Source organism: Pholcus phalangioides, unplaced genomic scaffold (genome assembly GCF_987345545.1).
Source record: "Pholcus phalangioides strain wild (caught in Gottingen) unplaced genomic scaffold, Ppha-v1.0 ptg000002l_1, whole genome shotgun sequence".
Classification (NCBI taxonomy): Eukaryota; Metazoa; Arthropoda; class Arachnida; order Araneae; family Pholcidae; genus Pholcus; species Pholcus phalangioides.
Window position 1 is genome coordinate 6,841,470 of NW_028301595.1, and position 12,280 is coordinate 6,853,749.

General features: G+C 39.4%; 1 protein-coding gene and 1 non-coding gene across 2 annotated transcripts in view; one reads left to right on the forward strand and one right to left on the reverse strand.

Moving 5' to 3' along the window:
* Positions 1-10,216: 10,216 nt before the first annotated feature.
* The window catches only part of LOC149089153 (aldo-keto reductase family 1 member A1-like), a 67,617-nt gene continuing 65,553 nt past the window's right edge, over positions 10,217-12,280 (reverse strand). The window contains exon 10 of the mRNA XM_089237630.1: positions 10,217-11,063. Within this exon, the coding sequence (XP_089093756.1) occupies positions 11,021-11,063 (43 nt within the window). The 3' untranslated portion in view covers positions 10,217-11,020. The remainder of the gene's footprint in view (positions 11,064-12,280) is intronic.
* On the forward strand, positions 12,099-12,170 carry TRNAA-UGC (transfer RNA alanine (anticodon UGC)). The gene has a single exon. It is a non-coding gene; the product is annotated as a tRNA-Ala (tRNA).

Here is a 12,280-nt window from a genome sequence, read left to right on the forward strand (position 1 = left end):
CTCTGCAATTGTGCCACGGGTCATTTAAGCGATCTGTAAAAATGTGCCACTTGGTTCATTTAAGTGCTATTGGGCTATTTTTTATGGGCATCTTTTTCTCAGCCACCTTGTTGGGCATTTTGCCTGTTGTGGCGTTGTATTTGTATTTGTATTAAACTGTGCGTTCTGTAACTGTATCGCGTGTTACTTAGGTGATCTTTGAATGTGAAAGTGATCTCTGAGGCCTGCTTCAGTGATCTGAAAGTGTGCCACGGGCCCCCTCAAATGCTCTGGAATTGTGCCACAGGTCATTTAAGTGATTTGTAAAAATGCGCCACTTAGTTCATTTTTACAAAATTAGGTTTGAAGGGTGCAAGCCACATCAGATAACCTTCAGGGCCATATTTGGTCTGAGGGTCAAGGGTTTACCATATGTGGCTAAAAGGGTGGGTCGCAATGAATTTCTCAAGAGGAGAAATTTTGAGTTCTTACTCTTCAAATAGCATTGAAATTAACAGAAATCGATTATAGTAACATATAAAGGTATTGTCTTTTGAAATTTTAATTTTGCGTTAGGAGGTAGGGAGCAACGAAAATTTGCTGACAAGGGGGGGGGGGGGGTTAGAGTTTTGCTGACAAGGGGGGTCAAAAATGGCTAAAAATTTACGTAATACTTGAACGGCCCCTAAACACCGATGTTATTAGATGCTTTTGTAAGAATGGAAACAAGTGAGAGCCGAAGTTCAAATTAAATTCAAGATGATTTTGAGCGAAATACAAAAAAAAAAAAAATATCGTTACAGCGGTTTTAAAATCTCTTCAAAAATATCGTAATAGAGGGATTTATATCGTAGTAGAGGATATCGTTGAACGAGAGGTGTTTAACATTAGACTATAAGCCATTTCCAAACAAGATTTGAAAAAACTGCCGTTGTATATGGATTTATCGTTGTATCGAGTGCCGTTGTAGCGAGGTTTCATTGTATGTACATGGTTTCTGAATCCTTCTATGTTTATTGCGCTCGCGGCATGTCGTCATGTGCAGGGCAATGGCGGGAGCTTCTGTAACTGCGCAACTTTTTCGGCCGCCTTTTTTTTTGAACAGACTGGAGGAGAGGAAAAAATTATTTGTTTTTTTTAATCTTTATTTTTTATTATTATTACTATTACTTTGTGCTGAGCTCAGCGGCTGATGCTCAAGAAGGAAGATCAACAAATCCGGTTCTTCTTCTTTCTTCAGTTGGCAGGGGTTACTTTGAAGAGAAGATGCTCTGCTGGGCAATTTTGTTTCTCAGAGTGTCAGCCATGGCGTGCGTTTCATACCTTTGGCGATTTGGCAATTTTTTTCAATAGCAATCGAAAAAAACCGTTGTTATTGGTTAATGTGTTTTTGTTTTCATTGATTCAATTAGTTTGAATGATTTACACTAAATTTACGATTCATCCTAAACCATCGATGTATGGTTTTGCCGTCCTTTTACCAGGGCCGCAACTAGATATTTGTCTAGCCCTGGCAAGAGCGCATTTTGGCGCCCCCGTGTGATGCTGAAGGAGGAGGAGTTGATTGGTGAAATCTACGCCCCCCCTCTGGTTCGGCGCTAGGAGCACCAGATCCGCTTGCACCCCAGTATAGTTGCGGCCCTGCCTTTTACCATTCTAGTCTAATTTTCTTGACGGCTCATTCCTGAAATTTGACGATGTGTGCTATACCCCCCTCGGACCCAACCTTGTAAATGCGCCTGTGTCTCTAAGTCAGGGCCCTCAGGCCAGGATTTTTCGCCCCCCCCCCTTTCCCGAGCTGACATTATGGTTTATTTTTGCAGTAATAAAAAACAAAAAAAAAAACGAAACCTCATTCGGGAAGGAAAAATAATGCTGAGTGAATGCTTTCCCTCCCCCCTCCGCGATGAGAAAATCCTACGTACGCTACGGAGTTTGTATACAGTCGAATCCCGTTTTAACGAATACCGTTATAGTGAAAATCTCGTTTTGACGAACACTTTTCCAATCCCCCAGATAAGTTCACATAGGAAAATACCTAGAATTCCTTTATAACGAAATTTTTCATTATAGCGAAGTGATTTCTCCGGTCTCTTGGGGTTCGTTATAACGGGATTCGACTGTATACAGTAAAACCTCGCTACAACGACACTCGATGATCTAAATGCCTCTACAGTGATATTTTTAAAATCTTGTTTGGAATTGCCTAGTAAATATAATGTTCAACTATCGATGCAGCGATATCCCTTACAACAAATCCTTCTAGAACGATATTGTTTTACAGAATTTAAAACCAGTATACAAAGATATATTTTTTTATATTTCGCTCGAAATTCCCGTTTTATATTTGAAAATTCTTAAAAAGTTTTTGTTCTTTTGAGTGTGTTTGATAAACATTGGTATTTTGCGCTATCTACCTTTCGAAAGTGTTTATTAAGTTGCCGCGGAGCTACATACTTTCTGTGTAGTACACAAAAGAGCTGTGCAGTAAATCATTTTATAGTATGGAAAGTATGGAAGTTTCCGGTGGTCCGTGGTCACAGGGCCGTAAGTGGGATGAGGGGAACAAGTGGATCTCTCTCTCTCTCTTGCCCCGGACCAGAAGGGAGCGAAAATTTCACCTTTTAACGTCTCGTTGAACATTAAACGGGGGTGATAAAATGTGTTCTTGCCGTAGGCGGAGATAGACTTGGAAGTCTGGGGGGCAGCACGGTCATTATTGCTTTGGGGTCAGGATTATGATGTCAGTTCATATATACATTAGATCAGTCGACTCCACCTTTGACGCTGGGGGGCACTGCCCCCCCCCCCCGCATCTCCGCCCATGGTGCTTGCCTCAGCTGATCAAGCATCTAGTTGCTGCCCTGGTTGTTGGTATTTCAATTCCAAAGTCTTTCAATTTAACGATAACAGCTCTACTACGATATTTTTCTTCGACCACAGAATATCGTTATATCGAGATTTCACTTAGTTCTATTATGAATATACACAGTGTCAAATTTATCCTGAGTTTCTCTCACATGAGATATCCACCGCATCTCATCAGTTTCTTTGCTCATCAAGCGAGTATACTCATAATATTCTGCAATATTGTTGGAAATAATGTAATTTTATATTTAAAAAAAACTTATTTAGAAAAATTTACTTAATTACAGAATAATCCATTTTTTTCCCCTTTCGGAGGAATTTCAATATTTATAGAACAATCCGTCAAACAATTTGAGCTAGTTACAGTGATCTCTCACTTATACGTTTCCACGGTTAAGCCGGGTTTTCCTAGGAGTAGAATTTCTGCGCCGCGTGCAGCGTGGAAATGCTGATTGGTTAAAAACCTGAAATTCAGGATTTTTCGACCAATCAGCGTTTTCACGCTGCAAATACTGCAAAAACCTGCTCCTAGAAAAACCCGGCTTTTTATAAGAGGATTTTCTGCACTCCCGGTCGAAGATATGCTATTCCATTATACGCCTCTCTCACTTATGCGTCTTTTTTTTTTTTTTCTTGTTGCCTTGCGCCGACGCTTAAGTAAGAGATCAGATCACTGCTCATTTTATGTTTCAAAATTGAAAAACAAAAAAATTTATTGACTTAGTTTTGGAACAGAGATTTGCCGTTGCAAAAAGGTTTCACGTCCTGAACTTACGGTGGCTCCCCCACTAGTTAATGAATGAATTCAAATGAATGAAAAATAAAGACCTCTGATTCAAGTTACTTATCTATATATATAAAATTGATTTTCTGTGTGTGTGTCTGTGTGTGTGTGTGTGTGTGTGTATGTTCTCTATACAAATCTACAATTTTAGATCGATCGTCGCCAAATTTTGCATATATACCAAATGGGACCCGACTTGAACGATAGGCTACTTTAAAATTTCGCCAGACCAGGGCAAATGCCCTAAACGGGCAAAAAACTGTCCGGCAACAATGGTTTTTGGGCCTCAACAATCACTTTCCGAACGTTTACTTTGGTTACCGTGGTTCCCTAGCAATGCGTTTCAGACGTGTATATGCCTTTACAACGGTTTGTCACTTCTTTAATCCTGTTAGTATATGTATAACAGTTTATGCTTTTATAACGGTTTGCCACATTTTCAATATACTCTCAGTAATGAGGCTTTTTGAATAGACGTCATAATCATCATCAGCATCGCTTTGAAAGTCAGGAAAAGGGTGATCCTCATAGAAATCAGTGCTAAAATTGTCGATTTTACTGTAGAAATGCGGAAATTAGTGGGATTTTCCGCCCCATCAATAATTTTAAAAACTGTATTGAATTCTCGATTTTTGAAATATTCAGTTCGCTTAGAGAAATACGAAGCCCAGGAGATTAAATATGAAGTAATTAGCCAAACCTATACTTTTGAGTTGGATATTCGAGCAATATCATTGATTTCATTTATATCTTCTCAAGCATGAAAATTAATGTCTCCATATTGTCTCTTTTGATATTTATTTGCATAAATTCATGTGGGTTAGGATATTTTAAAATTAGTTATGAGCCCGTGAAAAGTGCATCGAAAAAATTCCACAGCTTTAACTAAGGATTTTTGGAAGCTGTAACAGACAGATGGATAACTTGAAGTTCAAGGGGGGGGGGGATCGAAATACCTAGCGCCCCTTAAAAAAAGAATAATATACATTCATTTCTACGTTTCTGTGTAAATCTAGATTTGTTTATTTCATGAATCGCGCAGGTCGCCATATTGGTTAACTTGGACGCGATTTGTACGTCCCTCAAGAAAAAGAGAGGGAGATATCACGTGATCCAAAAAAGCCTCATTGAAAAGAACCCGGGCAGCGCCGGGTATTATAGCTAGTTCATTATATTCTTACTGCCAATCAAATTAATGGAAATGTTTTCAACATTTCAAAATGTCTGAGCTTGCCAATGCTAAAATAAGGGGAAAGAGAGAGATTTATTAGACATCTCGTCAAAATGCCGCGACTGTGGTTAAACACAGTGTACGCCGGTATGCAAGAGGGCCTGGGTTTGAGTCCCGGTGGAGACAAGATGACTTTTCTTTTGAAGTTCACCTCAGCATAATACCCGGAAAATATGTTTCCTTGATAACTTGGGCTGAAAAAAAGCTGTCTAGCTCTTTCTACCGTCCCACCTGAGGAAGGAGGGGCATTTTGTGAAGTTGAGGCTGCTAAGGCTTCTACTTTAGTGCCTCACGCCATAGTGCGTGAAATAAGAAAGGCAGGGTTGTCTCCAGTGGTGTAGACGGTAGCATGCTTTACCGGTATTCAGGAGGGCCTGGGTTCGAGTCCTGGTTGGAGACAAGATAAATGTTCTTTCCAAGTTTATATCTCATCATAATATCCGGAAAATGTTTCCCTGACACTGTGTGCAATTTGATAATTTATCTAAGTTTAATTTTATTTCGAAATTTAATGATTGCAGCTTCTATAAAATGCATGCTTTTGGTGATAAAAATTACTTAGGTATGTCTAGTTCAGTATACAAATATAATCTAGTTCAACCCTATTCTTTTTCAGAGACAACTCTCGTCAAATTATTGGGGGGGAGGGGCTCACTCAGTCCCTAACAAAATTTATTGTAGGGCCCAAATGGCCTCGGCCCCTAGGTTGCAGCGCCTATGACTACAGTAATACCGGTTTTTTTTAGGTTTTTAGTGATACCAGCTTTTTTTTTATCAAGTACATAAAAAGAATGTTGAGAAACTGTTTATTACCTCACCGCCATTTTTTATTATACAACGCAATATTCTCGTAATTAAAGCGTTACCAACCCAAAAGAAACTGAATTAGTTGATGAATGAGTATTATCGCACGTAATAGGTGTGGCGCCATCTTGAACTTGTTATTGTCCGTTGTTATTTATTACAGTCTAGCTTCTAAATAAGGTCAGTTTCAAAAGGTTTCACCATGTTCATGATATGTTATATAGCCAAGTGCTGTCACTTCCGCGAGAAGGCCCCCCCCCCCCCGTTCAATCTAACTGTATAAACCAGGCATCTTCAACCCGTTGCTCGCGAGCAACTCCGTGCTCTCTGAAGCATCCAGAGTACTCGATGCTTGTGTTCGAATTCGTGCTCGCGAGCACTTGGTCAACGTTGCAATTAAACACCTCGCGCTAATTGTATTCAAGGATTAAAATCAGCCTGATCACGTGTGCATTCGTATGTCAAACTCGCCGTAAGAGTGCTGCTCCCCTTTTGATGATTAGCACAGGCATTTCATTTCATACCGTGCACCACACAGGCTCTATCGACCACTGCCAATTTTAGCCCTTGTCCCGGATGGGGGGGGGGGCTGGGCGGTGTCGGGGGACTTTATTATGCATATAAAATACAGTACATGAATATAAAACACATTATTAAAGAAAGGGGGGTATATGCAGATTTAAAAATTTCTATTATACAAAATTTTTGTCAATGAGCTCTTATAATGCCTTTGTAGCTCTAGTGAGCCCTTTGTTGTTTTCTGTGGTCAGGCGCCAGGTCCTGGACCACGTTTTCCCTCGTTGGCTTGTGGGCTCGGGTGAGTCTCCGCCGTGGCTAGGCCAGGTCCTGAACCACGTCTTTCCTCCTTCACCAGGTGGAAATTAGTACAGGCAGTGCTCGCGACTAGAAAAGGTTGAAGACCTTTATGGCGTCTAAACCATACATGCTCTAACCCATGGCCCACGGGCCAAATGTGGTCCTCGAAATTATCTGATGTGTGTTCCGCGAATTTCTTTTCTTTCTTTCAAACCGAGCACAACTCATGGTCTATTGCCACGGGCAATGCTCCTCCTAGTAAGTTGTTCCGAAAGTGTAAGAAAGAGAGAGAGTGTGTGTACCTAACAGTCTGAGTGCGTATCTAGTATTGTGCATGATTTTTCAGTACTGCCATCTATGTTTCAGAAGTGAAGTGCGTGAAGTGTAATGATTGAATATTTGTACTGTTTGCAGGTCTGCTCTCTGTGGTGAGTCTTTTAAGGGGGAGATTGGCTCGCATTTGCGCCTGGAAGTTGGGAACCACAGAAAACCAACTTCAGCCGACCACCACTGCCGCGGCAGTGGGGCTCGAACACGGGGCCCCTCGATGCGAGTCTGTCACACAGGCGGAGACGTGTTAAAAGATTTTTCTCAGCTCAGATTTTGGACGGAGTTTTTCTTTTCTTTTCTCTTTTTTCTCCCTGTATAATTTTGTTTATCTCCTACTGCAAGTTTCATTCTTTGTAACCGTCACTGGGGATTCAGCTTGAACTTCATGGGCTCCTCAGCGAGTTGCTGAGTGGGAGCGCGAGATGTTCTCCGATAGACCATCGGATGGCAGCAGCCCTCTCCTTGGCAGACGGCTAGGAGAGTTGCTCCCTGGCAGATGGCCAGGTGGGAGCTGAACGGTCGTCTCCCTGGTGGCGGAGAAGAGCTTCTATTGTACCCCCAAGATTGGTGGTTCTTGTGAATCACTGGTGATGCGTGGCCAGTCTGCGCCTACCAAAGTTGCATTAATAGTTAAGACCGATGTTTCTTTTGTCTCCTGCCTTCGGAGAAGAGGGTCTTGTTATTTTGTTAAGCTCAATAGATGGCCCTCTGTGTTTCGTTTCAGGGTGGTTGGTGCCGGTGGCATGCGTAGCCTGGGGGACTCGCCCTTTCTCAGGCTTTTCTGAGGGTTGGTCTCTTCTTGTCGACGGGGGCTGTTCCGGCGTGGATCGCTGGTGGGTGCGCACTGTGGGGAGCCGATGGGTTGTCCGCGAGAAATCTTTTCAAATCAATGAAGTGACTCCGCAGTCTCCAAAAGATTGTGCACCCTCGATTTGCATATCCAGATGTAGATAGCTTAAGGAAGCTATCATAAGCTCGAGAAATCCAAAATGGCACTGGTCTGTCTTCAGGAAGAACAGGAAGAAGCCTCGCCATATGTTTCGCGTTTCTTTCAACCAAAAAACACCCTCGCGTGGACCACCATTTTGTTTTTGTTTTCTAATTCCAAAGATGGCCTCGGGCCAATTATTACTTAAGAAGAGGAGACCGGCTGTTTATTATTATTTACTCGAATTATCTTTGCCCTTTTTCTGTTATCCTCTCTGGAAGTGCACGCGAACTTCTTAAAGAATGAATAAAGCTCACTCACTGGGCTTATTTTTTTTTTTTCTATTTTCTTGCTTGTTCGGTGTCATATGGCGGAAACTGTGGACAGTTTTCGCGCCCACGTCCAGCGTCTCGAGCTGTTTGTCTGCGGAGGCCATTTAGATTATTATTATTATTAATCCGCGTCATTAATCATCTACTACCATAGTGCAGTGGATCCCGCTTATAACGTTTTCTAAAAGAAAACCCGCCATGAAAAACGTTATAACCGCGAAAATGCTATGAACGTTTATATGAAATTTACACGAAACTTCTATGAGTTTCAGTAAGAGCTGCCACAGCCACCCCATTAGGGGGTACGCGATAAGTGCGGTACATTGAGTAAGAATAAAAATATTATTCTGTATATGTCTGTAGTGCGGTCGCATCGGACCCAGGGATTTGTGAGGCCCCCCCGCACCAATATCCTAATGCATCCTGAATATTCATCGATTTGTGGAATCATTTCTTTTGTGAATTTTGAATATTCATCGATTCTGGAATTATTTCTTTTGTGAATTTTTGGAATATTCATCGATTTGTGTAATCATTTTTTTGATCAATTCAGAATATTCATCGATTCTGGAATAATTTCTTTCATCAATCCTGAATATTCATCGATTCTGGAATAATTAATTTCTTTCATAATTTCTGAACATTCATAGGTTCGGGAACTGTTTCTTTCAACAATTTTTTAATTCATCAGTTCTAAAATTTTCATGAGTTTCGTGAATTGTTTCTCTCATTAGTTTAAAATGACCTTCGGTGCCGAATTTTCATGAATTTTTGTGTTAATCTACATTTAATTTCGTATTCCAGAATTCCCGCTTATTCTGAAACAACGGATGCCGATTATCTTCCACTACGAAATATATAAAATCAGGATCAAAATGGGGGGCGGGGGGGGGAGTGTTCACAAACATTTTCGGTGCCCCGAAATTGTTGACACGCACCTGGCCCCGGTTTCTGGTAAGGGCGGCCCTGAGAGTTGTGACCACAAAAGTAGGTCGAACGTAATAAGCGGGAAAACGTTCTAAAGATAAGAGCGTTACAGACGGGATCTACTGTATTTTTTTAAATCTTGGTAATAGTCATTGAAAAATGTGTCGTAAGCACTTCCCGTCAGGGGCACTGACTTCACATAGAAAGGGGGGGGGGCCCTTCCTAAATCGAATAATAGGGTCAAATATTTTTTGTTATTTTTATGAGAACAACTCCTAAGCACCTGACCTACCGGGTAGACCAGGGGTCTTGAACGCGTCAAGGTCCCTCGAAGCTTTTGCAGTGGAGCGCCGAAGAAAAAGCTTACTTTGTTACGGAATATATAGAAATGCTGCCAAAAACGTGAATGAAAATAAAGTATATTAAATTGGTGAAAGAAGTAATTTCAAAATTTTAAAATTACTTTTTAGAAATCATTCAAGAACTAATGAGATATAATGTTATCTATATAATGAGAGGAAATATTTTCATAATGTATGATAGTATTTCCAGAATTAATAAAAGAAATATTTTCGAAATTAATGAAAGAAATATTTTCGAAATTAATGGAAAATATTATTAATGAAAAAAAAATTGGGCTTACAAGCTAGCTTAACCACGAAATTTTTTGCATTTATGTTTCAACTGGTTAATTACCTTATCTAATATTTTCAGAATTAATGAAATAGTTTCAGAATTAGTCAAAAAAAATATTTTAAAAATTAGTGAAAGAAACATTTCCATAATTAATGAAAGAAATATTTTCAGAATTAATGAAATAGTTTCAGAATTAGTCAAAAAAAATATTTTAAAAATTAGTGAAAGAAACATTTCCATAATTAATGAAAGAAATATTTTCAGAATTAATGAAATAGTTTCAGAATTAGTCAAAAAAAATATTTTAAAAATTAGTGAAAGAAACATTTCCATAATTAATGAAAGAAATATTTTCAGAATTAATGAAATAGTTTCAGAATTAGTCAAAAAAAATATTTTAAAAATTAGTGAAAGAAACATTTCCATAATTAATGAAAGAAATATTTTCAGAATTAGTGAAAATTATTTTCAAAATTGATGAATGGAAACATTTTCTGAAATAACGAAAAAAGTATTTTAATAATTAAAGAAAAAAAATATTTTCACAGAATTAATTGAAAATATTTCCAGAATAAAAAAGAAGTAAAAGAAATATTTATTAAAGTTGAAAAAGACGGAGGAAAAACGGGACATTTTCATAATAAAAAAAAGTCGGGACGGCTGAAAATATAGAAATACGGGTCATATCATAGTCCGCTAAACAGTTATATACGTCCAGCCGAATGAATATCTCGTCGGAACGTGGTCAAATGACAAATCAAAAAGAACAATTTTCTTTAATCATAAAATAACATTCTTGCATCATTATTACAAAAAGGAACAGGGTGTTCTATAAGTGTTGATGCGGCCATGATTTCATCGACAGTTCGTCGTAGAGGTATGGTTCCAATTTAAGAAACGCTCAAAATGTGTTCAAGAATTTCTTCATCAGTTTTGGGAGTGAAAAGACAGTGTGCCACAAAATAAAACAATCTAAATTTTTATACGGTTCCCCACTGTCCCTCTAACTTCAAATTAGAAAATTGTTGGCCCTTCCTCTCCCGAGGCGAACAAAACAACAGAGACACAGAGAGACAGAGCAACAACTTTTTAATTGCAAGTTAGAGGATGGAAGGGCCTTATAAAAATTTAGATTTTTTTTTAAATTTTGTTACGCACTGTATTTCCACTCTCGAAACTAGAACATGGTGATTTCTGAACACAGATTGGGCATTTTTTAAATTGAAACCACACTTCTACGACGAACGGTTGATGAGATAAAGGCCGCAGTTATGGGACACCCTGTATAGCAAGTAATCATCTGCTGAAACGAAGAATTAGCTTTCTTTGTTCAATATCGGCACGGCTGTCAACAGCTGTACGTAGTCGGAGCTGAATGAACTGTTTCAAAATGGCTCGCGGAGTGGATATTCCGGGTGATCAGTCAACCTGTAATTATACGTGTATAAAAATACGTCATTTATTGTCTCATTATTGTATATTGCCGTTTGAAATAAAGACATTTTTTGGCAGTATGATGCAAGTTTGAGCATTTTGCCCATGCGCAGTAATGTCTACGGAAATCCCTTGCAACAGCGAACCAATTTTGAACCACTTCGGCTTTGAAGTTACTGAAAATGTGTAAAAAAAAGAGTGGAAAAACCACCGACCAGCAAAGGGGTTCTCCGGGCTGCAAATAAAAACAAAAATTTACTCTGCAGCCCGGGGACAATATTAATTTCTGCTTTCTCTCTCTCTCCCCCCCCCCCCCGTAATTTTCACCGCAAAAAGAGTAAACTGAGCGCCCTTCCTGGTCTAGGAACTATGCACCAGACACTCCCTCACCGGCGACACTGGGTGTTTCTTCCCTTAGAGGAGACGTATTACCCTTCAGGTATTCCGCTTGAAGAGTATCCAAGACCCGGAAGCTGACAATATTTACTTCATAAACATACGGGAAATCGGTACACACACGCGACACCGCTAATGCCGGATTTTCCTAGAAGTAGAATTTCTGAGCCGCGTGAAGCGTGAAAATGCTGATTGGTTAAAAATCACAAATTCAGATTTATTGGACCGATCAGCGTTTTCACGCTGCGCGCACCATAGAAAATTTGTTCCTAGGAAAACACGGCTTAACTATCCCTAAAGAAATAATCACAGGTAAAAAAAGTTGCCAACTGTAGCAAAAACTGATGAGAATCGCCAAGGTCCAAAAATTCAAATTTCAATTTTGTGAATTCATTAAAATAAAATTCACTAAAAAAACCGTGCATGTTAGTTAACTATATGAGATCGATTGGCTGACCATATGATCAGTATTTCATAGCATACACTCGTATTTACCAGTAATTTTGCCGTCAAAACTTTTCATAAAAATAGCCAGTATTTTCTACGAAGTCCACTCAAATATATCATTCTCGATGAAATGGGATCGAAATTATTTTCCAACTTATAAATTTTTCGGAGGAGTTTCGGCTGCAAGGGGATGTAGCTCATAGGTAGAGCGTTCGCTTTGCATGTGAAAGGCCCCGGGTTCAATCCCCGGCATCTCCAAGATGTGAACATTCAATTGTCGTGGACTGTTAGTTGACATTTATTTGAATGTCTTTAAAAAAAGAATTTCTTTTATCCATGCTAGTTAATGCGCGAATTCGAGTTTCGCC